The 25,392-nt window shown below is 65.2% G+C and overlaps 10 protein-coding genes across 10 annotated transcripts; 5 read left to right on the top strand and 5 right to left on the bottom strand.

Annotated features, from left to right (window-relative positions):
- Positions 1-125: 125 nt before the first annotated feature.
- Positions 126-4,196, bottom strand: MET5 (Sulfite reductase [NADPH] subunit beta; the record flags this gene model as incomplete). Its single annotated transcript, XM_069349704.1, has 1 exon — positions 126-4,196. One exon carries the CDS (start codon positions 4,194-4,196, stop codon positions 126-128), a length of 4,071 nt encoding a protein of 1,356 aa, XP_069213248.1.
- A 2,093-nt stretch (positions 4,197-6,289) lies between these two features.
- Positions 6,290-7,070, bottom strand: Q8F55_001059 (uncharacterized protein; the record flags this gene model as incomplete). The annotated part of the gene is made up of 3 exons (XM_069349703.1): positions 6,290-6,889; positions 6,928-6,967; positions 7,006-7,070. The coding sequence occupies 3 exons, from the start codon at positions 7,068-7,070 to the stop codon at positions 6,290-6,292; spliced, it is 705 nt and encodes a 234-aa protein (XP_069213247.1).
- A 681-nt stretch (positions 7,071-7,751) lies between these two features.
- Positions 7,752-8,183, top strand: Q8F55_001058 (uncharacterized protein; the record flags this gene model as incomplete). Its single annotated transcript, XM_069349702.1, has 1 exon — positions 7,752-8,183. One exon carries the CDS (start codon positions 7,752-7,754, stop codon positions 8,181-8,183), a length of 432 nt encoding a protein of 143 aa, XP_069213246.1.
- Positions 8,184-8,251: 68 nt separating this feature from the next.
- Positions 8,252-10,082, bottom strand: Q8F55_001057 (uncharacterized protein; the record flags this gene model as incomplete). The annotated part of the gene is made up of 6 exons (XM_069349701.1): positions 8,252-8,460; positions 8,494-9,293; positions 9,331-9,509; positions 9,547-9,587; positions 9,684-9,844; positions 9,919-10,082. The coding sequence occupies 6 exons, from the start codon at positions 10,080-10,082 to the stop codon at positions 8,252-8,254; spliced, it is 1,554 nt and encodes a 517-aa protein (XP_069213245.1).
- A 657-nt stretch (positions 10,083-10,739) lies between these two features.
- On the top strand, positions 10,740-11,979 carry FMT1 (Methionyl-tRNA formyltransferase; the record flags this gene model as incomplete). Its single annotated transcript, XM_069349700.1, has 4 exons — positions 10,740-10,938; positions 10,974-11,048; positions 11,089-11,429; positions 11,464-11,979. 4 exons carry the CDS (start codon positions 10,740-10,742, stop codon positions 11,977-11,979), a joined length of 1,131 nt encoding a protein of 376 aa, XP_069213244.1.
- Positions 11,980-12,200: 221 nt separating this feature from the next.
- Q8F55_001055 (uncharacterized protein) lies at positions 12,201-13,005 on the top strand (the record flags this gene model as incomplete). Its single annotated transcript, XM_069349699.1, has 2 exons — positions 12,201-12,819; positions 12,863-13,005. 2 exons carry the CDS (start codon positions 12,201-12,203, stop codon positions 13,003-13,005), a joined length of 762 nt encoding a protein of 253 aa, XP_069213243.1.
- A 119-nt stretch (positions 13,006-13,124) lies between these two features.
- Q8F55_001054 (uncharacterized protein) lies at positions 13,125-14,354 on the top strand (the record flags this gene model as incomplete). Its single annotated transcript, XM_069349698.1, has 1 exon — positions 13,125-14,354. One exon carries the CDS (start codon positions 13,125-13,127, stop codon positions 14,352-14,354), a length of 1,230 nt encoding a protein of 409 aa, XP_069213242.1.
- Positions 14,355-14,838: 484 nt separating this feature from the next.
- Positions 14,839-16,744, top strand: Q8F55_001053 (uncharacterized protein; the record flags this gene model as incomplete). Its single annotated transcript, XM_069349697.1, has 7 exons — positions 14,839-14,999; positions 15,032-15,057; positions 15,298-15,444; positions 15,504-15,762; positions 15,805-16,245; positions 16,284-16,583; positions 16,618-16,744. The coding sequence occupies 7 exons, from the start codon at positions 14,839-14,841 to the stop codon at positions 16,742-16,744; spliced, it is 1,461 nt and encodes a 486-aa protein (XP_069213241.1).
- Positions 16,745-16,999: 255 nt separating this feature from the next.
- Positions 17,000-19,122, bottom strand: PAB1 (Protein phosphatase PP2A regulatory subunit B; the record flags this gene model as incomplete). The annotated part of the gene is made up of 2 exons (XM_069349696.1): positions 17,000-18,559; positions 18,619-19,122. The coding sequence occupies 2 exons, from the start codon at positions 19,120-19,122 to the stop codon at positions 17,000-17,002; spliced, it is 2,064 nt and encodes a 687-aa protein (XP_069213240.1).
- An 84-nt stretch (positions 19,123-19,206) lies between these two features.
- On the bottom strand, positions 19,207-24,841 carry SSK2 (Suppressor of Sensor Kinase (SLN1); the record flags this gene model as incomplete). The annotated part of the gene is made up of 8 exons (XM_069349695.1): positions 19,207-19,214; positions 19,514-19,537; positions 20,079-20,331; positions 20,379-20,586; positions 20,634-20,904; positions 20,942-21,173; positions 21,213-24,598; positions 24,658-24,841. 8 exons carry the CDS (start codon positions 24,839-24,841, stop codon positions 19,207-19,209), a joined length of 4,566 nt encoding a protein of 1,521 aa, XP_069213239.1.
- Positions 24,842-25,392: the final 551 nt, after the last annotated feature.

Genomic DNA, 25,392 nt, shown 5'->3' with positions numbered 1-25,392 from the left:
GCCACTGCCCCCCGCCGCCCGCCTTCGGCGCGCGGCACACACCGCTCTTGTCCGATGCAACGATCCATACATACTACAGGGCTATACTTATCCAAAATGCAGGAAACAACTATACTCCTCCCCCCCTATGCCACGCACGAGTCGTCCCAGAACGTCTTGCCGCTAATAGTCGGCTTGACAACACCCGCGCGCACCGTCCAGTCGCCAAAGCGCTCGCCCTCGAAGCGCTCAGTCGCCCAGCGCTTGATCAGCGGCGTGAGGATGGCAATGATCTCAGGCTCGGTCACGCTCTCGCGGAACGGCTTGTTCAGGCGCTCGCCAAGGTGCGAGCCGCCCAGCATCATCATGTACGAGCCCGGCGCCTTGCCGACGAACGCCACCTCGGCCGCCCAAGGACGCGAGCAGCCGTTGGGGCAGCCCGACATGCGCATCACGAGCGCGTCGTGGCCCACTCCCGCCTCCTCACAGATCTTCTCGACCTTGTCGATCAGCAGAGGCAGGTAGCGCTCCGACTCGGCCATGGCCAGGCCACAGGTGGGGAAGGCCACACAGGCCGATGACGACAGACGCAGCGCAGAGTGGTTGACGTTGTCGAGGCCCCACTTTGCGAGCAGGCGCTTGATCTCGGGCAGGTCGGCGTCCTCGACCTCGGACAGGATGACGTGCTGGTTGGCAGTCAGGCGGAACGTGCCCTTGTGCACCGCGGCAATCTCGCGCAGGCCGCTCTTGAACTGGTTGCGCGACGAGTCCTCGACACGGCCGTTCTCAATGAACAGGGTGAAGTGGTGCTTACCGTCGCTGCCAGTCTTCCAGCCAAACTCGTCGAGGTTCGAGTCGAACGTGTAGGGGCGGGCCGGCTGGAAGGGCTTCTTCATGCGCTTCTCGACCTCCGACTTGAACAGGGGCAGGCCGAGGCGGTCGACAGTGTACTTGAGACGCGCGTTCTTGCGGTCCTTGCGGTTGCCGTGGTCACGCTGGGTGAGCATGATGGCCTCGGCCGCCAGAACACCGTCCTCGGCAGTGACGAAACCAAGCACGTCACCGAGACGGGGGTACGTCTTCTTGTTCGAGTGGGTCACACCCATGCCACCACCGGCTGACACGTTGTAGCCTATGACCTTGTCGTTCTCGACAACGGCGATGAAGCCGACGTCGTTGGTGAAGACATCGACGGCGTTGTCGGGGGGAACAGCGACGGCAATCTTGAACTTGCGGGGCAGGTAGAAGGGGCCGTACAGGGGCTCCATCTCCTGGAGCGCACCCGAGTAGACGGGCTTCTTGTCGAGCCAGATCTCGTGGTAGGCCGAAGTCTTGGGCAGCAGGTGCTCCGAGATCGACTTGGAGAAGTTGTAGACCGTCTCGTGGACGGGCGAGAGGCCGGGGTTGACCGAGCAGAGGACGTTACGGTTGACGTCACCGCACGCGGCGATCGTGTCGAGGAGCGCACGGTTGATCGACTGCATGGCGGGCTTGAGGTGCTTCTTGACGACACCGTGGAACTGGAAGGTCTGACGCGTCGTGAGCTTGAAGGTCGAGTTGCCGTGCTCGTCGGCAATGCGGTCCATGTCGAGCCACTGCGAGGGCGTGCAGACACCACCGGGCAGACGAACACGGATCATGAACGAGTAGGCGGGCTCGAGGCCCTGCGCCTGGAGCGACTCGCGGATGTCACGGTCGTCCTGCATGTACGTGCCGTGGAACTTGGTCAGCTGCTGGTCGGACGCGCCGATGGCGCCCGTGCTGCCGTCGGCAAGACCCTCGAGGATGGTACCGCGGAGGTAGTTGGAGGCAATCTTGATGTGCTCGTTGGCAATGACCTCCTCGGCGACCTCCTCGACCTCGACAGAGTCGACGCCAAGGCCCTTCCAGAGACCAGCCTCGAAGGGCTTGTAGCCAGTCTGGGTTCCGTCGGGGTCCGAGTCGTCGCCGAGACCAAGGGGCGAGAGCTCCTGGGCACCGAGAGCGATGAGCTTGGCAAAGAGGTCCTTTCCAGGCTTGTTGTAGTAGATGTAGTCCTCCTTGCGGGGCCAGTACTTGGAGTCACCCATGCCGAAGACGGTAATCTTGGTGTCGGCGAGCTGGGTCTTGCCAATGTGGGCGTCGATCTTGGGGAGGGCCTTGAAGAAGTCACGCGCGTTCTGGGGGGGCTCACCCTGGCCAGCGGTCGAGGTGACAATCGCGACGTTGGACTCGATCGAGAGCTGGCCGACAATGTCGCCGGCAATCGAGTCGAGGACGCGGAGCTCGGCAGCCACACCGCGCATCTTGGCGCGCGAGACGAGGCGCTTGGCCAGCTTCTCAGCGTTGCCGCCGTCAGAAGCGAAGAGGACGAGGAGACCGGGGCCGTCAAGCGAGTTGAGGAGGCGGTCGTAGGCCTCGCGGGCCTTCCTCTTGCGGGCAGCAACGAGGTCACCGCCGGCCGACGACGTGACCTTGGGGTCGATCGTTGGCTCGGCAAGGGTGAGCTGGGCGAGGTGGCTCTGGCGGTCGAGGAACTCTGAGAGCGCGTTCTTGATGTGGGGAGCGTCAAGCGAGAAGCGCTTGTCGTCGGCGAGCTTGGGGTTCCAGCGGAACAGGGGCCACCAGCCGCCGGCGACGGCGCGCTTGGTCTCGCGGAGGCGCTCGAGCGGGCCGGCCTTCTCGTCGCCACCAATGGCCGAGCCGTCCTCCTTCTCACCCCAGGGGAGGTAGGCGAGGACGAGGGCGGGGCCAGCGTACTCCTCAGCCTCGCGCATGGCGTTGATCACACCGGCGTAGTCCGAGTAGACGGCGACCGAGGCGACGTAAACGTCGCCGAGGTTGAGCGCGTAGAGCGCGAGGTCCTTCTTACGCTCGCGCTGCTGCTGCTGAGCGAGCGGCGAGAAGGGCGAGGGCTGGGTCTCGTAGACAAGCAGGTTGATGTCGAGGCCCGAGACGAGCGCGTGGTGGAGACCCGACGAGGCGAGGTCAGCGGCCCACGAGTTGGAGACAGCGATCCAGAGGGTGCGCTTGGCCCAGTGGCCCTTGGCGCCGAGGGCGACGATCTCCGCCTCGGCAGCGTTGGCGCCCTGGCCAAGGGCAGCGGCGGCCTTGTCACCGGCAGCGGCCGACTTCTTGTCGTCCTTGGCGAGGAGCCAGTCGCCGAGGGCGGCGTGGACCTCCTTGCGGGTCTCGCTGGCCTTGAGGACCTGCTTGACGAGCTCGATCAGGCGGTTGCGCTCGTTGCGGATGGCGACGGCCTTGCCGAACGCGTACAGGGGCGAGGTGGTCTCGTTGGCCGCGAGGTGGACGGGGTCGTTGAGGATCTCGAGGGGGTGGGGCGACGTCTCAAGGAGCGATGTGTACTGCGACTCGGCGGTGGGGACGACGATCGAGCTCGAGGGGATCTCGAGCTGGGGGCCGGGCGCGCCGACACGGGCGACAGGCGCCGACGAGTTGATGGCGCCGTCGAGCTGGCCAAGCGCCTTGCTGCTAGCGACAAGGACCGAGCGGACGTTGACGTCGAGTCCGTCGGCGACATCCACAACCTGGGCCCAGGCGGCGCCGTACTTGCCGGCCGCGGCCTCAACAACAACAAACTCGCTGCCCTTGATACCGCGGATCTTCTCGCGGGGGAGGGGCGACGCCAACGCAATGTCAATGACGTTGGCAGCCTTGACAATCGCAGGGAGGAAGTTGAGCACGACGCGGTCGCCCTCGCCGGGGACCTGGGTGAACGAGCGCTGGGGGCGGCGGGTGAGCTTGAGGAGGGAGAGCGACGCCGCGTCAAAGGCCGCGACGAGCTGGTCCTCGAACGTCGTGTTCTCGTCGGCGGGGCGGGGCGAGGCAGGGGAGGACAGCCACGCCTCGGCGTCCTTGACCTCGTCGAGGTGGCCGTCGAGCGCGGCGGGCGCGATGAAGTGGTACACGACCGCGCCGAGGGTCTGGGCGAGGCGGAGCGCGAGGATGGCGCGGTCGTACGCCTCCTGGGCAGTGCGCGAGATGAGGGTCACGGCCTTGGGGGAGCGCGGGGCGGTCGCGGCCTCGGCGCCGAGCACGTGGATGACGGCGTTCTTCTCGGGCGTGGGGAGCGACGCGAGGAACGTGGGCGTGGTGAGGAGCGACGTGCCGGCCGGCAGGGGGAGGTAGGGGTTGAGCGGGGCCGAGGCGGCCGGCGCACCACTCAATGGGTGGTGCACCGTGGCCGAGAGGTTTGCGAGCGCGGCAACGAGGGACATGGTTTCTGGGGCGAGGTGTCAGTCGGTGGTGCCACTGTGTGTGATGGGAAGCGGAGCGCGGGTGCCACACACGTACCAGTCCGTTCTGTGTGGCCTCGCTGAGCGATGTGGGCTCGCAAAATGATGATGAAGAGTTAAGAAGAAGCGGCGAGGAGCGGTGAGTTGCCGCAGGTATAGCCTCGTAGACGGCTCTGCTTGCTGCTTGGTTGCTGTCGTCAGAGATCACTCGCTCTCAGCCAACTTTCTTTTGGGAGTATCCGGCGTATCACGACATCACTGTTACAGTGGAGGCTGGGATTCGGAGCAAAAGAGCCTGACATTGAGCCTGACATGGCAAAGATACGACGAATGGCCGATGGCGTGATCGGCGACGCGCGACTCTAAGGAACGTCATCCGGTCCGGCGAGCCAGTCAAATCAGCCCAGTTTCAACAGTACCCATTACAAAATGCCACGTGACGGCTACCCCAATTAGGCCCAGCCCTAATCCCACCCTAATGCATCGGCTAGACCCGTGTCTGATCCGTCTGTGCGATCTGGAATTTGACAAGGAGGCTATGGGCCACCACAACCTGCCCCGCACCACCCAGCACATAACGTGCTCGCTGCACGCCTACGAATATCTTGGCGAGCGCGTGCTGGGTCCGGCGGTGCGGCCGTTGTCCACCCAGCCACGCGCGTGGGAAGTGCTACTTGCTCGCCGCGGCAGAGCTCGCCGCCCGCTCGCACCGTCGCGCTATCTCGGCCTTGGGCGCACAGACGTCCGGTTCGGAATAGATGGCAATGACGAGCTCGCTCGAGCGTCGCCCCGCGTTCGGCATTTCAGGCTGCGCGGTATGCTGCGCTGCGCTGCCTTCTTGCGCTGCCTTCTGCTTGTGGCGCGGGGAGAAGTAGGTTTATGAGTGAGACACGCATGGGAAGTGTGAGTGTGGGGCTGGCGATGGCGAGCTCGGTGGCTTTGACTGGATCAGCGGGGTGGAGGAGGTGGGTGGAGGTGGGGAAAGATCGCTGGGTACCATGATTATGTAAGAGGGGTTGGGTCTTGGGCGCTGTGTGGCGTGCAGAGTTGCTTCAAGGCCGACTTGGGCGGGCTGTTCTCACGAGTGGGAGCTCGAGGCTTGACCGCCTTCCGTGCGCCTTGAGTCGAGGCGGCGACGCTGAATGATGGGTACCGCGCAACTGCAGGAAAACGGAGTGGAAACCACCAGGACGACGAGTGGCACCTGATCAATCCCGCCACACCGGGGTGCACGGACTGCGGCTGCCAGCGGAGCGGTCGTGGCGTTCCTCTCTAGCTCGCTCGCTCTGTGACTCCCCCCGACTCAGTCTCGCTTGAAGCGTCTGCACATTCACTAGCATGTATGTCCTCGATCCCGTCCCCACTCGTCGGCGCCTCGCGCCATCGTGGGCACAGCGCTCGGCCCCAGGAGCTCGCGTCCCTGTGGACCTGTGCCACCTGCTGTGGCGGCAGCACCGCAGATCCCAAAGTGCGTTGCATGCTGCATGCTGCGTAGTATCATCGGGGGTGCAAGTGGCATGCAGTTGGGTGTGTTCATAACCCACGGCGCCGGCCTCAACCCAACGGGGTTTCTACCCCGGGGCGGGTGGCTCAGTCGGAAGTTGAAAGCTACGATTGTTCAACCAGGTCCGGGGCCACATGCAAATAGGTCGACTGTTCGAGTCACCGCTGTGGCCTGGCACCCAAGAGGGGGTCGAGAGGCTGGAGGCGAGCTCTTTTTGCTCCGAGACATGGGTCCGAGACAGGTCGCGTGGTGTCGGGTTTGCCGGCGGCGTCGGCGGCGTCGGCACTTGGGCAGGACTGGGATATGATTCCAACTGACGTCCGTGTACTGGCCAGCACATTCTGAACGGGCTGAGTGTATAGTGCCCTCGACTGAGCCGTCGTCGACTGCGACCGAGAGATGAACAGACACCGAGGGTGGCGGAAACCTTGAGCGATGGGCCCACGCGCCGGTGTCGGCCCGTCGACGGCCGACGGCATGCAAGCGAGGATCATGATTACAAAAGGTACAATAATGTATTAGGTCGTGCGTTGTCGTGCGTCGTGCTCGCCGCCTAGCAGCAGGGGAGAGCCTAGCAGCGCCGGTGCCCGCGGCCGCCGAACCCGCCGCCGAACGGCCCGCCAAACCCTCCCCCGCCAAACCCTCCCCCGCCGAACGGGCCACACCCCCCGCCGTACCCGTACGGCCTGCCGAACCCGCCGCGGTACCCGAACCCCGGGCGCCCGAACCCGCCGTAGCCGAACGGCGGCGGGCCCATGCGGTGGCCGTACAGCCCGCCCGAGTGAAATCCCGAGTGGTTGCGCCGCCCCGAGGCGAGGAGCGAGCCGAGGAGGAGGCCGCCCGCGCCGCCTGCCAGGCCTGCGCCGAGGCCGCTTGAGCTGTTCCCGCTGGCCCCGCTCCCGCCCCAGGAGCGGCGGCGCTCGTCTGACGCCGGGGCGCCGAGGAAGCGGTTGTTGGCGTCGTCCTGCGCGATGACGTGCGGCTGGGGCTGGGACTGGGACTGGGACTGGGAGACACGCTGCTGGGCCTGCGAGGGGCGGGTGGAGCTCGAGCTCGGCGAGTACGCCGGCGGCGCGCCCTTGGCCGCGTCGGCCGCGGCGGCGAGCTGGTCGTCGTCGAGCGAGGCGGGGTGGTACCAGCTGACGGTGGGCGGCTCTGTCGTCGGGTTGATCTGGCGGCGTCAGCGGGGCGGGGGGGGGGGAAACGCACGTAGAACCAGTTGCCGTACTGCTCGTCCCATTGCCGCAGCCTGGGGCGTCAGTGGGGGCGTGCGGCGGGGGCGCTCACCATGGCTCGGGGACGTCGTCGGAGCGGTGCGCCTTGGTCTTGTCTACTGTGCCGTTGCTGGCCATTGTGAGTGGGTGGGTGGTGCAGAGAGAGAGAGTCGATGTTGCCGGTCGGGTCGGTTGTCCACCCACCTACCTCGACGTCACGGCGATCGCTGCGCACGGGAGCAATTGTGGCACTGCCAAGACTTTTGCGACTTGTGGCGGGTGGCGGGAGACTGTGTGAGACGGCGACAGCAGCGACAGCGGCGGCGGCGACGGCAGCAGCAGCAGCAGCGGCACGGGGGGCCGACGCCAGCACCGACGGACAAAGGTCGCAGGGGCGCCACGCCACACCGGGCACGCCCGATACGAGCCATGCCACGCACAAGAATTATAGAATCATCACGACCGCCGCCCGTGCCGCCGCACGCTCCGTCGCCACCACACCTGGCGCGCGGCCGGGGACACGCCGCGGCGGTGCTCGGAGAAGCACTATAACAAGGGCCGCGTGGGGGCATCCCTCCGAGCCCCATCTCCCGCGCCCAACATCAGTGAGCCGCCCGCCGCGCCGAGCTGACCCCGCGTCGCTGCCCCACCCCGGTGCGCACCCTCCCCCCGCGGACGATCACCCCCCCCGCCGCCCCCGAATTCCAAGGGTCCCAAGCTACCATCGGCCCGAGGCTGGTCCTCCTCCGCCAGGCGGTGGGCGGCACGTTTGCGCGCGACCCCCGGCAGCCTAGCCCCCAGCCGTCCGTCGCCGACCTCATGGACGACCTGCACGCGACGGCGGGGATCGAGACGTTCCACGCGATCAGGGTCGGCGCCGACTGCTTCATGCGTGCGCGGGGCCTGCATGAGGTGGGACGCGGGATCGCGCAGTGCGAGGCGCTTGTGCGCGACCAGCGCCGCTGGGCGGCACTCGAGCTCGCCGCCGCTGTTGGGTTGGGGGACCAGGGGGAGGGGGAGGGGCGCGTCGCGCGCCCGAAAATGGAGCTCGAGTCCTTGGCGTGCAACGATGCCGACCTCGCGCAGTTGCGCCGCCAGCTCGTCGAGCGGGAGGCCACCCTCGAGGCCGAGACGGCTGCTGCGCAAGACGCGTGGCGCCGCGCGCTCGCAATCGCGCGCACCATCGACGCGTGTGACCGCGAGGTACGGCGCCTTCGAGCATCTGGCGTGCCCGCCGACGACAGTCCATGATACAATGCATGTCAGCGTCCGTGGTGTACAGTCTATAATCTCATCTCTGGTCTGATCCGGGATCAGCTTCAGTATCCGCCTGGCCCCGTCTGCTCGTGGCGCGGCGACCGCGCAGATGACACGCTCGTGGTGCGATCGCGCTCGCCGTACATGCTCATCCGCCGGCGCGCGCTCTTGATGAGGGCCAGATAGCGCGCCGTGATGCGCGTGGGCGCGGCTTCCTCGGCATCTTCTTCGCCGCTGCTCTCGGCGTCCTCTTCAATCTCGGGGTTGAAGTCTGCCGTCAGCCGTGCCCAACGCACAAACACACCTTTTCGACACAGCGGGCAGCTCGACGCCACCCTGAGCAGCCACGGATCGACGCACGCCTGGTGGAATCGGTGCTGCCCCTCGCACGGTAGCACGCGTAGGTCGTCGCCCGTCTCAAACTCTAGCAGACAGATCGGACACTGGTCGTCGGATACAATGGGCGGTGTGTCAGGCACTTGCACCTCGCGTGCCTCGAAGAACTCGTCGGGCTCGGCCTCGAGCAGCACCGAGTCTCGGATTGATGCGCTGGGCGACGCCAAGCTCCCTATCCGCGTGCTGCCGCCAAAGTGCATGCTCGACGCCGTGCTGTTGCGATTCCGCAGCTCGGGCAGCATGACGCCGACTTGCGACTCGGCGGGGTCGTATGGCACGGCCTTCTTGCCCTGCTGCTGTGGTGACGGATAGCCCTGCTGTGGCTGCCCCCGGGTCGAGCTGCCCTCCTTGTTGAACTTGATAATGGGGAACGTGTCAATGATGGCTTGGGTGAGTCCCACGCGCCGCAGTGGCTGTGGCGGCTCTCCGGGTCCAGCCTCGGGCTGCTCTGTTTGAGGCCGGAGCGACCGGCGGATAACGGAGAAGACGGTGATGCACACCATGGCCGACAGGAAGCCGGCAATGACATACACTGCGATCATGCCCTTGTTCTTCCCTCCGCTCGAGGGGCTGTCGACTGGGTCCGCTGGCCCGGGAACAGAGGCCGATGGAAGCGGGTCTGTTTCATTGCGCGCGGTAATGATAGCAGCGAGGTAAGTTTTCTTCGACAGATTGACGTTTTGAAGTGTCGCGTTCAAGTCACTTGCGCTGCCCATTAGGATCCTGCCTTGTGGTCACTACTCACGACTCATTCAGCCTCGTCGCGTTGAAGTGAAAGTACATTTCGTCTGTGTTGTTGAACTGCGAGTTCAACAGCCTCGCCGCGCCCCAGCTTGACGTGCAGAAGACGTCGAGTGGCTTTTCAAAGTTCTGAATGTAGTTCTGATTGAGGAGGCAGGCAGATGAGTTGAGGGTGTAGAGGAGCTGAGCGTCAGCACGACGGACCGATGACCAAACGTACAGCTGAAACGGCGCCTCGGTCTCGAGCAAGCGTGATCATGTCTGCGACGTGTTAGTGCTGTCGCTGCGGAGCCGGCCGACTCCTTTGGCTCAAACAATGCGCAGCTGGTTTGGGTTTGCGCAGCACACAGCACTCACCCCACTCCATGCTCGCGTTTGTCTCGTTGGCATCGCACGAGATGAAGGCAATCCAAGGCGTCGACGAGGTGACATTCGGCCCCATTGTCTCCTCTGTGAAGCGGATAAGGGCGCCCCGTGTGACGTCGCTGATGTGGTTGTCGGATCTCAGCTGGAACGAGCTGGGCGTGTTAGCAATCGCGGCCAGCACACGCACGCCACAGCGGACAACCAGCCTCGTCAAACGCCTACTCACATCGGCGTCTTGTCTTGGCGGCCCGGAGCGCCTTGGGGGATGATCCACCGTACGTCGATAAACGAGGAAGGAACGACGGACGTGTCGTCGACAGGCATGGCGGGGACGTAGGCAGCTGTCGGCGGTGCCGCCGCCAGCGCCAGGAGGCCGAGCCAGAGGAGCATGGCGGTGGTGGTGGGTGGGCCACCGCGGGGGAGGTGTTTGCTGCAGTCTTTTGCGGAGAGTGGAGTTGAGAGGGAAAGGGAGTGTGGGAGTTTGAGTGAGATGGCCGCCGTGTTATCAAAGCTGTGGAGGATCGAGGCGGTGTAGATGGGCCATTCGGCGTGTCTACCTCGGGGCCATGTCCGCGGGCGTCGAACAGGGGACCGTGAGTGGCCTTTCGGTGCGTTCTACTCTGTGGAGAGAGATAGAGAATGAGAGGAATGGTGTCGAGCACGTCGTTGTCGAGCCAAAGGCCGGCCGTCGGTGTTGGGTAGTTGGGTGCCTGGCGGGTTTGTCGGTGGGTGGGGCGATGGCCTTTGTTGTCGTCGCGTCTGGCCGTGATGCGCACAGGGAAGAGTGCGTCTGCTCGTGTGTTGCTGTTGAGTGTGCGTGCGTGCTGCCACTCGATACACGACAAGGATGATGACGACGGTGTGGGGTGGAGACAGATGTTTGTGGGAATCAAGGTTGAGTACGACGACGACGAGGAAGGCCAAGCGAGCGAGTGACTGACCAACTCGACTGCCGGCGGGAACAACAAGTCGGCTCCAGCCGCCGCTCTCACTGCCCATCAACGACGCCATCTTGCATCCCACTTTGCACCCCAATTCCCCCTCACGATGCAGCGACTCGCCGCAAGCGCAAATGCATGGGCAAGCGCAAGCACCCGCGCAGCACGCCCGCCGCTAGCCCACCACCTTGCCCGCCGCTGTACCCGGCAGCAGTCGACCACCTCCACCGCCGAGCCGTTCAAGATCCTCTTCTGCGGGTCCGACGCCTTCTCCGTCGCCGCGCTCGACGCCGTCCTCGCGGCCGAGGGTGAGCCGTGGCAACTTGCCCGACGCTAACCCCAGACGTGTGGCAGTCGATCGTGGTGCTGTCCCCGCCCGACCAGCTCGGCGGCCGGGGCCGCAGGGAAGTCTTCTCGCGTACGTCGCAGCCCTACCCTCCCAGCTCACGCCCCGCCAGCCCCGATCAAGCGCTATGCCATCGAGCGCGGGCTCACAGTCCACGACGTTCCCCGCACCGGGCTCAAGGGCGCGACTTTCCCCCACCCGTTCGAGCGGCACGACCCGGCCCACCTCCTCCTCACCGCGAGCTTCGGGCACATTGTCCCGACGCCGCTGCTCGAGCCGTTCGGGCACGCGCTCAACGTCCACCCGTCCCTGCTACCAAAGTACCGCGGAGCCGCGCCGGTGCAGTGGGCGATCGCCAACGGCGACAAGCACACGGGGGTCAGCGTGCAGACGGTCGGCAAGCGCGAGGCAGGCGTCGACTCGGGCGCGATCCTTGGAGCGGTTGAGGGCGTGGTGAGTGCCGAGCCCAGGCCCGAGTTGACCCCAGCCAATCCCCCCAGATGCGACGTACAGCACGCTGCTTCCCGACCTCTCGCACGTTGGCTCGCGTCTCCTCGTCGCCGTGCTGCGGCAGCTGCTGCGCGGCGAGTCGCGGCCACACGCGCAGGACGTGCGGAACGTGACCCGCGCCCCCAAGGTCACGGGGGACACGGCGCGGGTCAACTGGGGGCAGCACTCGGCCACGACGGTCGAGCGGCGGCACCGGGCGTTCGGGCACCAGGCGCCGCTGTGGGCCGAGCTGGGAGGGAGCAGCGTGCAGCTTCTGGGCGTGGCGCAGGCGCAGGCCGAGGCCGACGTGGGCGCGCATGCGCCGGGCACGGCGCTGCTCGACCGCACTGGCCGGCGCTTGCTGATCGCTACGGTCGCGGACGGGGCCGGGCCGGCGTCGTGGCTCGGCGTGACTCGCATCAAGACGGCCGGGAAGAAGGAGCTCGACGCGGCAGAGTGGTGGAACGGGCTGCCAAAGGCCGACCGCCAGCAGGGGTTCACGCTGTTTGTGTAGTATCTGCATTGCATGGTGCATGGGTGGGCGTGGGTGTGTGCGGAGGACGTGCGGTGTGTGCAGAGGACGAGCGGCTGTGTACAGAGGACGGAGCGGAGTCGTCGGCGGCGTCGTCGCGGGAAGCGGGCTGACGCGAAGGCATGCGAGTCGAGGCTGACGAGAGGGGGAGGGGAGGTATATGATGCCGGGGGAGCGTGGTGTGTTGCAGCCAGCTACCCATCATGTCATTGGCGACGCGCAGCGGAGCAGGCGAGCAACCCATCCCCGACACGTCCGAGGCGCCAGCCAACACGCTGAGCGTGTCTTCGTCCCCACCGACGCCGGCGCCACCACCGCACTCCGAGCCGGCGGACTCCGAGCCAGCCCCAGAAGACCCGGCGCAATCAAACCCGGCTCCAGAAGACAGCCCCAGCCTCCCATCTCGTGATAGCTTGCCTGGCGTGCCCGACACTTCGGCGCCACAACCCGCGGCACCACCACCCAGCAACCCCGCGAGCCACAGCCCGAGCCCGGTACACGCCGTGGCGCTGGGCACCGCCGAGTTCCCCACGCCGGTGCGCCCCGCGTCCCGCCCGGAGGAGTGGGCGGCCGCGGCGGCGCGTGCCCGCCGCTCCTTCGAGGACTCGGACTCGGACTTGGACTCTGTGGTGTGCCTCGACGAGGCGAGCGGCGCCACGCCATCCCCAGCGCAGGCGACTGTCCCGCCCCCACCGCGCTACGTCGTCGAGCGGCTGGGCGCGGCGCTGACGTACCTCCCGCGCGGGGTGGTCACGGCGGATATCTGGGGGGCCGTGGCGTTTCTGTCGGAGATTGCGGACGCCGAGGCGGGGGTGGCGGAGGGTTAGTGAAGCTGGGCCACCTTGCACGCCTGACACGGTTGCAGGGGAGCCTTCGCGCAAGCGCCCATACGAGCACGACGCCGACGCCGACGCCGACACGCGGGCCGGGAAGAAGCACATGCACAAGCACGCCGACCTGTGGGACGCGTTCTACGCCGGCGTGCGGCGCGACGAGGGCTGGCGATAACAGTTGCCGCCGGATGTATCCGACGGCTGCGGCCGCCGGCCCAACCGTTGTTGATGGTGTGATCGCTCCCCGCGGCCTGTTCTTAACAATAATCGGAATACAATCTCGCATGCACCACAATGCCTACCACCATCACGCCGCAGGCGCTCCGCGCCGCCCTCGACTCGGACGGCGAGCTCGCCCTCTTCGACGTGCGCGACGAGGCGACGATCCGCGAGTCGCACATCTTCCACGCGGCCTACCTCCCCCTCGTCTGGGCGGACCGCCGCGCCCGCGCGCTGGCCACCGTCCCGCGGAGGGGCACGCTCGTCGTGCTCACGGGCGACGGGGCGGCGTCCGACGCAGCGCAGTGGGAGGGCTGGGGCTTCACCAATGTCCGCGTGCTCGACGGCGGGCTGGCCGCGTGGGAGGCGGCGGGGTACAGTGCCTTCCGGCACGTCGCTGGCCCCTCGAAGGCGCTGGCCGAGGCCGCGCGCGAGGCGCTCGCCGTCCCGCTCTGGTCGCCCGCCGACCTCATCGCCGCGCGCGAGGCCGCCACCGCCGCGGGAACGCTGCCCCCGCTCCTGATCGACGTGCGCTCGCCCGCCGAATACGCCCGCGCGACAGTGCCCGGCGCGCTCGGCCTCCCCGGCGGCGAGGTGGTCGCCGCCGTCCCCGCCCTGCTCGCGGCGCAGGCCCGCGAAGCCGGCCTGCCCGACGACCCGGCCCGCCCAGTCGTCGTGACGTGCGCATACCGCACCCGCGGGCAGTTTGGCGCGGCGAGCCTCGCGTGGTGGGGCCTGCGGACAGCGTACTTCCTCGAAGGCGGCACGCAGGCGTGGGTCGAGGCCGGCGGGGTGCTCGAGCCCGGAACGCAGCCTGTCGACACGGCCGCGCTCCCGACGACGGCGCTGGCGCACCCTGCCGCCGGCAACATCCCGCACGTCGACGCCGCGACGGTCGACGCGTGGCTCGGCGACGAGAGCCGCACGACGTACCTCCTCGACCCGCGCCTCGCCCCCGTGCAGGACTACGCGCTCTCCCCCGCCGCTGCGGCGCGCGTGCGGCACGTCCCCGCGGGCCAGTACATCGAGTCAGTGGACGAGTACACGCCGGTGTACCGCGCGCGCGTGGTGCTGCTGGACGCGGCGCCGAGCACGCGCGCGCTGGCCCTCGCGCGCTGGCTGCGGGCCAGTCGGCTCGTCGATGTGTACGTGCTCGGCGAGCGCTCGACGCCGGGCGGCATCCTACCCGCTGGGCCGGTGGGCGAGGCCGTGCCCGGCGCGGGGATGATACCAGACTATACGGAGTGGAGTAGGGCGCTGCCCGCGGCCGCTGCGGCCGAGCTGGGCGGATTCGTGCTGGTGTAGCGGCGTATGCATTGCATGGGGGTGTGGCTGTGGCTGGCGTGCATGTCGCTCCGGGTCTTGCGAGCGGCGCGGCGCGCCGCTGCCACACTGCCGCCGCCCGACATCTCTTAACCAAATCACGGGTTAACCAAATCGTCGCGTCGACGTCGACTCGTCGAGCTCATACCGAGCCCGGCGGGCCGGAGCAGCGCTGCGCCGCGCTGCAAGTACGGCTGCACGGCTGCAGCCTCGACTCGACACCCACCGCGACTTGCTCCGAAATACAGATGGATGCCTCGGAGGCGGGCTCCATCTCCGCCCATGATGTCATTGTGCAAAGTGGAGACCTCGGGACAGCGTAGACGTCTTCCGAGAGATTACAGCGACAGCAGCCAGGCAGGCAGCAGCGCACCCGAAACACGCAGGACAGGCAAGATGGGGCCACCCTCGTAGCCACTTGTCAATAAAGAGTTACTAACCACTCCCCCATCCCCCATCACACACAATGCTGCCCCTAACAACACTGACGGCGCGGACCGCCCTCCGCGCCATCGCGCACACACACACCCGCGCAGCCTCGTCCTTCGCCGCCAGCACGACCGTCGTCGACCGGCGCGGGCGCATCGTCATCCTCGGGTCCGGGTGGGCGGGGTACAACTTGGCTAGGTGGGCGTCGTGCGAGGCGGGGCTGACGGCAGGAAAATCGACAAGTCGTTCTATGATGGTGAGTGCGGCGAGGGCGAGCGCAGCGAGCATGAGCGGCGGCGTCTCTCGCGCAGCGGGTGGGCGGGCGGGGTATCGCCCACGCGGCGGGTGGGCACGACGCCTTGCTCGCAGCACGCAGTCCCCGAGTCCTCTCGGATCAGCGGCGGTGGGCTACCCGGCCTCGCGGCCACGATGCGACGACCTCGCCCCCCGGCTCTCCACATCGCCATACCCGTGCTCACACTGACCCCACTCCCAGTCACGGTCGTCTCGCCCAACTCGTACTTCTCCTTCACGCCCTTCCTCGCGTCCACGACGGTCGGCACGCTCGAGTTCCGGTGCGCGACCGAGCCGGTGCGGAGTATCCCGGGGGTGGACTATGCGCAGGCGCGCGCCGAGAGTGTTGGTGGGTGCGGGCGTGCTCGCAGCGAGCATGCGTGGGGCTGCACGCTGACTTGCGGCTAGACTTTGCAAACAAAACCGTCAAAGTCGCCCCCGCCTCACTCTCCGACCACACAAAGGTGCAGCGCCCGACGGCCGACGCGCTCGCCCCCGTCGCGCTGCTGCCCGAGCAAAAGCTGAGCCAGAGCTACGAGGTGCCGTACGACGCGCTCGTGATCGCGACGGGCTGCCGCTCGGCGTCGTTCGGCATCCCCGGGGTCGCCGAGCACGCCATGTTCCTCAAGGACGTGCGGGACGCGCGGCGGATCCGGCTGCGCTTGCTGTAAGCGCGCACTCTACAATTCCGCTGACCCCCGACCCCCAGCCAATGCCTCGAGCTCGCGTCCGAGCCAAACATCACCGATGAGGAGCGCCGCGCGCTCCTCTCCTTCCGCGTCGTCGGCGGCGGGCCGACGGGCGTCGAGTTCGCAGCCGAGCTGTGCGACTTTATCACGCAGGACGTCGAGCGGCTGTACCCCCGCCTCCGGGGGCTGGCCAGCATCACGCTGTACGACGTCGCGCCTGGGATTTTGATGTCGTTCGACGGCGAGCTGCGGCACTACGCCGAGAAGAAGTTTGCGCGCGACGGCGTGAAGGTGCGCGGGAATTCCAAGATCGTGGCCGCTGGCCCCGACTGGATCGAGCTGGCCACCAAGGACGGGACAGAGAAGGTGCCGTACGGCATGTTGGTGTGGTCGACTGGGCTGAGCGTCAACCCGTTTGTCAGCGCGCTCCAGGGCGTCAAGAAGGACAAGCACACCGGGTCGTAGGTCCCCCTCGCGGCGCGGCGCAGCTCACACGCAGCATCTACGTCGACCCGTACCTCCGGGTCATTGACGACGCCGGGGCGCCGATGCAGAACGTCTTCGCGGTGGGCGACAACGCGACGCCCGAGTCCGGCAACCGCCTGCCCGCCACCGCGCAGGTCGCGTCCCAGATGGCGCATTACATGAACAAGAAATTCAACCGCATCGCCCAGGGCAAGGACCAGGAGACGCTCGCCCCCTTCAGCTGGAAGAATAAGGGCAGCATGGTCTTCGTCGGCACAGAGCAGGCCCTCGTCGACCGCTCCAGCATCGAGGGGCCAAAGTCCAAGCTGTCTGGGTGGGTTGGGACGGCGGACCACGCTGACGCGCAGCTTCGCCGCCTGGTTCATCTGGCGCTCTTACTACATGACCCTCAGCATGAGCTGGCGTAACCAGGTCCTCGTGCCCATGTACTGGGCCCTGGCCTACTTCTTCGGCCGCGACGTGACGAGGTTTTAGTTGGTCAAGCGTTGTAGTCACATCATGCCACAGTGCCACACCTCCAGCCACTCGCGTGCTGCGCACGCTCGCGCCTCTTTCGAGTTATCGTTGCATATCAGCCCCCCTCAAACGTACACACCACACAAACTTGCGCTCGGTCCAGAGCCACGGTCTAGGCGAAGGATACAGAAGGGCATAATAAAGGAGGATAGATGGGGGTCGGGGATCGCGTCAAGAAGAATAGAGTCGCAGAGCTTGTAGAGCTTGCAGAGCTTACTCGGCCTTCTCCTCGGCCTTCTCCTCAGCCTTCTCACCGGCAGCCGCGGCGTCAGCCTTGGCAGCCTCCTCGTCGGCCTTGCTCCACTCCTCGAGAACACGGAGGGCCTCGTCGACCTTCTCCTGGAGGGCAGCGGGCGACTCGACCAGGTGGAGGAGCTCGGCGTTGTCCATCTCGAGGAGCATGCCGGTGATCTTGCCGGCAAGGTCGGGCTGCGACTCGTGGATGAGGGGGTAGATGGCCTCACCGAGCATCTGCTTCTGCTCGGCGGCAGACGCGCGGGCGAGCGTCTGGGCGTTGAGGCGGTTGGCGGCAGGGGCAGGCGCGGCGTCAACCTGGGGGCGGGCAGGGATCTGGCCGCGGGGCAGGTTCTGCTGGGCAGCGACGGGCGACGAGCCGTTGGGGCGGGCACCACCGGGGGCAGCGGTAGGAGGGCGAGCGTTGCCAGCGGGGCGGACGGGGTAGTTGGCAGGCATGCCGGGGTAGGGGCCACCAGCGTTGGGGGGCATGTAGCCCATGGGCACGGGGGCACCGGGCTGACCCGAGGGAGGGTAGCGGGCGGGGCGGGCACCCATCATGGGGGGAGCGCCGGGGTAGCCGACGACACCGCCACGAACGGGCATCATGGGGGCACCGTAGGGGCCCATGGGGGGGTAGTACATGGGGGCGGCCTGCATGTAACCCTGGGGGCCACCCATGCCGTTGGCAGCAGCGTACTGGAGACGCTGGGCGTTTCTCTGCTGCATCTGCGACTCGAGAGCCTGGCGACGGACCTCCTTCTTCTGGGCAAGCGAGACGTAGAGGGGCTTGGTGCCAATCATCTTGCCGTTCATGTCCTGGACGGCACGGGTGGCCTCGTCGGGCTGCGAGAAGCAGACAAAGCCAAAGCCACGCGAGACACCCTTGTCGTCGCGCATGATCTTGGCCGACGTGATGGTGCCGGCAAAGTCAAACTCGGTGCGGAGACGGTCGTCGTCCCACTCGTCGTCAATGTTCTTGACGTAGAGGTTGACGCCGGCGTTCTTGGACTCGTTCTCGAGGCGGCGCTCCTCGTGGACACGGCGGAGCTCCTCGTCACGCTCGGCACGCTTCTGGGCGCGGCCGACAAAGACCTTGCGGCCCTTGATGTCCTTGTCGTTGACCTCGTCGACGGCGGCACGGGCAGCCTCGTGCGAGGTGTAGTTGACGAAAGCAAAGCCCTTGGACAGGCCCGACTCGTCCGAGCCAAGAGCGGCCGAGACAATCTCGCCGAAGGGCTTGAAGAGAGCCTCGAGCTCGTCCTGGGTGAACTCGGGGTCAAGGTTCTTGACAAAGATGTTGGTGAACTGGGCACGCTGCTCCTCGACCTTGGACTGGCGCTCCTTCTTCGAGATGTGGTGGCCGACGTAGACCTTCTTGTCGTTGAGGAGCATGCCGTTGACGGCCTTGATGGCGGCGTCGGCGGCCTCGCCAGTCTCGTAGTGGACAAAGGCAAAGCCGCGCGAGTTGCCGTTCTCGTCAGTGGCGACCTTGCACGAAAGGATGTTGCCGAAGGCAGCAAACGTGTCGTGGAGGGCCTTGTATTGTCAGCACAATGCCGCCGCCGCCGCCACCTTCCCCGCTTTCTCCTGCTCACCTTGTTGTCAATCTTGTCGTCAAGGTTCTTGATGAAGATGTTGCCCTGGCCAGTCTTGCGGAGCGCGGGGTCACGCTGCGACCACATGATGCGGCAAGGGCGGTTCTTGATGAGCGAGTAGTTGAGGTGCTCGAGGGCACGCTCGCCGTCGGCCGCGTTGAGGTAGTTGACGTACGCGTAGCCGAGCGAGCGGCGCGTCACCGCGTCACGGCAGACACGGATGGACGCGACGGGGCCGACCATGTTGAAGATCTCGAAGAGCATGGCCTCGGTGACCGAGGGGTCGAGCTCGCCGACGTAGAGCGAGGCCGAGTTGCCAGGCTGCTGCGCGCCCGTCGTCGACGTGGGGGCAGGCTGCGAAGGGTTGCCGCCGGCGGCAGCCGCGGCCGCGCCAGCAGCAGCGGCGGCGGCAGCGGCCTGGGTAGCCGGGATGGGGGCGGCGGCGGGGGAAGGCGAGGTGGCCGGCGCGGCGGCGGCGGCGGGGGCAGCAGTCTCGGACGACATTTTAGTGTTGGTTTGGTTTTGGGTTTTCGGGGTTTTGGGTGGGCTCGTCCACGTAGTATTTAGCGAAGCGTTGACGTGGGTTTTTTAGGAGGCTGTGGTGTGCATGAATGCAGCGGCGAGGGAGATGCACAGGTGGATGAGAGGGAGGGAAGGTGGTCAGCGACTGTCACTGTTTGGGTGGATGGGACGGGCGGTGGGGACGGGGGGGACGTGAAGAAAATTCGCCGCTAGAGTCAGGCTTTGTCTGCTCGGTCGTCGTCGCGAGTCGTGCGACGAGGCGTGTGTGTGGGGGGTGAGGACAAGGCGAGATGCGTGTGGTGTATGCGTGCGTCGCCGTTGTTGTCGGTCGGTCCCCCGTCTCCGTTGCCTTGCCCGTTGTTATTGTGCTTACCTGATTGATGCAACTGATTCAACTCTTACAGAGTTGAGAAGAAGGAGAAGTCGATGGATGCGTATTTGGGTGCTCGTCCTGGTGCTGGCGCTGGCACACCCCACCCACCCAGGGCCACCCCTTCCCCTCCCTCGGTGGCACTTGAACAAAGCGACGCCTCTAGCGGAATCAAATTAATTCTTCACTCCAGGCACCACTGCCTGTGGTGTGACGCGCCGCTGCTCCTCCTACCCCATCACCGACGCCGCCGCGGGTCCTGGCGCTCGGCTCGTGCACAACGGCGATTCAAACGGCGATTTGGCCCTGTGGCATGCAACCCATCAACCCACGAGGTACCCAACAATGATGCATCAATGCTTGCTGCTATTCCTTGCTTCTACGCCCTTCGCCTCGTTACAAACACAACACGATCACAACACGCGAGATCAGAATAGAAGGGAATAAATAGATAGGTGGACAGGGCAAGAGGGGGAATGGACAGGTGGCAAGAAGGAGTGCCCGGGCATTCGCGTGCCACCTCAGTCAGGCAGACCCGGATCCGCAGACGGCAGCGTTGACGGCCCACCGGCAGAAGTGGACAAGGACGACGGCTTGGGGCATCCCACAGGTACCAGAGGTGACTGCGCAGGCGTCGTAATGGCCGTTGAAGCCGACATGGCAGAGGACAAGGGCGGGGTCGACGTCGGTGGCGTCGACGCGTACGACGCATAGTCCTCGGCGACGGTTTCGGAGTGGCCCAATGGCGACGAGTAGTGCTCGCTCGCCTCGGTAAATGCCGACGGCAGGCTCGAGCCAGTCGGGGATTGATCAGGTACCGTCTTTGCAAGTCAGTAACATGCCCAGTGCCAATTCCCGCTGCACTCACATATTCCCTCATCGGAGCAAGCCAAGGGTGGTTGAGAAGCTCTGTTGCAGTCGGTCGCTTCTCAGGGTCGAGGGTCAGGCATTGCTCGATAAAGTCAATGCCCAGGTCAGAGAGCTGTCCGGGTTCGGGGAGTGGCGGGTGCTGGGTGGCGATACCAATGTGGAACATGATCGCCCACTCGTTGTCAAGGTTGGACCACGGCTTGCGACTGTCACGCGTCAGCTATTGTTCTCCACATTCCGCGAGGCGACTAACCCAGTTGTAACCTCAAGAACCACACAGCCCATCGACCACATATCGGCCGAGCCAAGTCTACCTGCGCCACCCTTGATGACTTCGGGGGCAATGTACATCGGTGTGCCGGCAAGCGAGTTCATGACGGCGGGGCCGGCGTCAGCTCCCGCACCAGGCTGCTTGGACTTCGAAATGGCACGCGTCTTGGCCATGGTTCTGTTGCCCTTGATGATGACCTTGGCGGCGCCAAAGTCGACAAACTTGAGCACAGAGTTGGCACCGAGGAGAATATCTGGGGGTTAGTTGCAGCTCGAAGGGCCATGGCTCACTGTCTGGCTTTACGTCGCGGTGCTCGACGCCTTGAGAATGGAGGTACTGCAATCCCTGCAGCATCTGCCAGGCGTACACCATGATAACGTCCTCGTCCTCCACGCGGCCGTGCTCCAACAGGTTGGCCAGCGAGCCACCAGGGCAGTACTCCTCGAAAATGTAGACACGATCGCGATGCACCTCGATGCCGTAGTAGTCGACAATGTTGGGGTGCGAAAGCATCTGCATGACCTGCAAGGGGTTAGCTCACTCAACCTGTTGCCCACTCACATCTGCCTCGTCCTTGATCTGCTTATACAGGGCAGGCGAGTTGGTAATGTCCTGCACGCGAATCTCCTTGACGGCCATAATGCCGCCAGAGTCGAGGTTGAAGCCGAGGTAGACCGAGCCGTTGGCACCACCGCCAATGAATCCGCCTTGCTGCCAGCGCAGCGAGATGTTGCTGGCGCTCGCGGCGAGGAAAACCAGGGCGCGGTCCTCCGAGACCTCCTCGTCGAGGACACGGCCCATGAGGTGCTGGTCGGTCGATAAGCCGAGACGCTGCTGCTCGAGGTCGGAGATGAGGGCGAGACGCTCGTCGCGGACCAGGCGTAGCGAGCGCTCTGCTCTGCTCTGCATCTTGGTCGCGCTGTCGGGAGTCGGCGCTCTGGGAAGAAAGAAGTCGTCCTCGTCGGGTCTCTCGAAGATGCGCTGCATCCTGCGCAGACCCTCCAGACGCTCCGACTCCTTCTTGGCCTCCAAACTCGATCGAGCGCCGAGAATGTCGAAGTGGCTGATCAGAAGCGACATGCAGCTGGCGACCTTGGCTCGCAGAAGGGCAAACTCGTTGGTGTTGAGGTGCAGGATGTTGTTTCCTCGTGTCATGAGCATGGCATACTCGAGCGCATTGACCGTCCAGCGGAATGTCTTGCGATCGGTGGGGTCGCAGTCGTCACAGATGAAGCTCACCCAGCCGATCGCCAGTCTCATGAGCAATCGGCTGAACCTTGCCCACGCCAAGTGGTCCATGTAGACGGCGACACGATGACCGTGATCGCTGGCGAACAGGTACCAGTTTTCGATCAAGTCTTGCGTGCCAGGATCTCCACGCAGCGTCCTTCGAACGAGTGTGGCCGACTCAATAATGTACTCGGATAGACGGTGGGCGGATCTTGATATCCTCTTGAGCTCGTGGTTGACCTTTGGCAGATGTGCCTGCTGCTCCACGATGCAGAGCGGTTGCATCGCCGCCACATTCGTCTCTGGGTCGATAAAGGAGCGCATGAAGAAGGCCTTGCAGTACGCAAGACGAGCTGTCGGTCCGTCGGCAACGAGGCGAATGCGGCTGTCGTCGAGGCCAAAGTTGACGCCATCGCCAACGTCGTCGAGGGTCATGACAGCACCTGTCCAGGCAAAGTGCGAACGTGGCGAGATGAGCAGGAGGTACTGGGCGTCATCTTCGTCTTCCTCGTCGTCGTACTCGCTGCCCCTCTGCTCGCCGAGCGCGTCCTGTGTTCGTCTCATGTACGTCCCCGGAAGGTGGTTTGCGAATACTCGGAAGAGTAACTGCCTGACATCCTCTGGCCGGTCCCATAGCGAGCCATCGGCAAAGATGTAGGTGCCCTGCTCCTCATACACACTCGTGTAGACAAGGAAGTGGCCCGAGTCGTGCAGTTGCTGGATGAGGAGTTCGGTGTCATCCTCGTCAAAGATGTACTCAGCCGAGTTGTGGAATCTTTGCTGAAGGCGACGGGCGAAACGCTGTAACTTGCGGTATCTCATCCTGATCGAGTCGAGCAACTTGGTGAAGAAAGTGACCATCTCCTCAGTGGTCATTGGCTCGGGAGCGCGATCTCTTCCCTTGTGATCTGGTGCAGCCACGGCCTTTGGGTTGTTGCCGTTGGACGCGTCGATGCGGATGGGGACTCGAAGCGAGGTCTCAAAGTAGTTGATGACTCGGATGATGAGCTTGTTTGTGAGGTTACACAAGCTCTCGGCAACAATGAGGTCGGCTCCTTCAATCGCCTCGGCGGCGTCGTACAGGAAGGGCCACTCGACCTCGAGGATATCGGTCTGGCGCAGGTTGATGCTCTTGCTCTTGCTCTTGAGCTTCCAGTGAAGGAGCTTGAAGAACATCTCAATGCTGTTGAGCAAGACCTGGTTGTATGCTGGAGGGAAGCATTCTGGGATGGCCCATCGACGCTCTGGGTCGGGGGCGACGATCTCTTCGTATTGTCTTCGGATAAAGATCGCGAGGGCGACAGACGTTCGCAGGCTCTCTGCCATGTCGTCGATGATGATGAGGTCGGGGTCTGATAGCCTCTCTGCGGCGCTGAGACGCGTCTTGAGGGCTTCGATAATGAGGCGGCCAGGGAAGCTGATGATACGTTCCAACTCGTACTGGAATGTAGGAATCTTGAGCTCGGCAAAGACGGGCGAGTATGAGATGACGGTCTGCTTTGCGTTCTGTATCAAAGCGATCTGGTGAACAAAGACGCGCTTCTCGAATGTCCTTCGCAGCGAGTCCTCCTTGAGGATACGGTCGACGAAAGTCGAGTCGTCGGCGGCGAGATCGTTCTGGGCATGTGCAAGGCCCTTGCTGTCGAGCGGGTGGAACCGTGACTTGCCGACAAGTGCCCGCTCCTTGGTGGTGTTGGGTCGCGTGATATCGAGGTCGTCTGTACCGGTCCACTTCTGGAGGATAAGCAGCTGCGCCTTGAGCTGGACGACGACCGAGTACCATGCTGAGAGGGCATCGATTCGCGCCTGGAACGACTCGGAGTCGTACAGCGGCTTGTCCTGGCGGAGCGCATGCCTGTGCGGGTAGAGCGACTCTACGATCGCGAGCTTCTCGAGAATGTACGCGACCTGGTCGATGGGGCTGACATTGCTCGTCTCGTCAAAGGTAAACTTGTCGATCTCGTCGAGCACCGTGTCGACAATCTTGTTCCGCCTTGCCTGGACGATCCTCTTCTCCTCCTCTTCCGAGCGGTTGCGCAAGCGGGCACGAATCTGCCACCACAAGCTCTGACTGAGGGCCTTGCGGAACGACTCGCTCGAGGGGCGCTCGACTCCGATACGCGAGCTCTCGCCACGTAGAATGTCGCCACCGAGCACGCTGGCGAGCATGCTCTGCCATTCCAATCTTTCCTTGCCTTCTGCGGTGTCGGGTCCAGCGGCATCCGGACCTGGCGAGGTGAGGATGAGAGACTTGGGCTGCCCCACACCCACACCGACGACGCCGGATGGTGTAGGCAGCTGCCCGTCGCCCTTGCCCGTTGCAAAGCGCACCGCGTCGGCGACCAGCGCCTTGACCGGTGTCGGACGGTCCAGGTCGTCATCGTCGTCGTAGTCAGAGTGCCAGTCGTCGACGCCGCGCGAGTACCCAGCGTCGTCGTTGTCTAACCGGGCGTACGGGTCGCGCAGAGCCGGCTTTCGTCTCAAGCTGCCGGTGCGCTGGTGCTGCCCACTGCCGCTGTACTTGAACTTCCACTGCTCGTACTCGCTGAGCCCGGGGGTCGCTGGTGGCGCAGCATTGGCCGACGACGCGCCGCGAGTGTACGTCGCCGAGCGGTTTAGTTTTGGGGCGGTCGAGGTGATAGAGGGGATACGTGACGGGGGGTTCGTAGGTTGGCCAGAGTAGGACGAGGAGCGCATGTGGCCTGATGATGAGGGTTCTGCGAGTGTGAGCGGCTGGGGGCCAGAGGCAACAAGATCGAGATAAGGCAGTACGCACGGTCATCGCCTGTTGGGGGCTCCTTGGGGAGCTCGTCGTGGTTGCCAGACGAGTCGGGACTGGGAGCGGCAAACATGCGGACCTTGCGGCGCGGCTTGCCTGTCGATGACGACGCCGCCGACGACGACGAAGGCTCGCCAGCTATAGGCAGCTGGTTTGCCAGCGGGGATGAGCGGTCCGCCATCGCAGGTGCATGGGTGGGGGTGGGGGGTGTGGGGTTGCGCGGCAGGCAGTGGGACGTCGAGATGGCGGGGGTGGGTGGACGAAGCGAGTTGCCGGCGAGGTGGTGCCGAGGGTGGAGGGAGGGGGAGGGAGGGTGGTGCGGCGCGAGGGGACGGCCGAGGGCGTCGTCGATGCGGCCGTGTCGAGTGTCGAGTAGTGTGCAAGACGCAACAAGAGAGATCGATGGGATGGATAGACGGCTCGGTGCGACTTGGCTGTATGTAGCGGCGGTTGCGTCCCGGTGGTGCCGACTGGAGGAGGGGAGCCAGGGAAAGCGGCAGAGGGAGGGGAGGGTCGAGGACAGGGGTCGTGGCCTCGTCTGGCTGCCTGGTCGCTGTCTGCCTGCCTGCCTACCTGCCTAGCTGCCTGGCTGTACGAGTCTGCGCCGCTGCTGCAAGCGAGACTGGCCGACGTTGTCGAGGACGACGCGTGAGATGCACAGGGGAGGGGGTGAGGGAGGTGGGAGGGAGTCAAGGGAGTAACCGACGAGGAGACGGAGAACACGTAACCGCG

The sequence above is a fragment of the Vanrija albida genome, assembly GCF_041260175.1.
Source record: "Vanrija albida strain AlHP1 chromosome Unknown contig_1, whole genome shotgun sequence".
Taxonomy (NCBI): domain Eukaryota; kingdom Fungi; phylum Basidiomycota; class Tremellomycetes; order Trichosporonales; family Trichosporonaceae; genus Vanrija; species Vanrija albida.
This window is presented reverse-complemented; position numbering and strand designations above follow the sequence as displayed.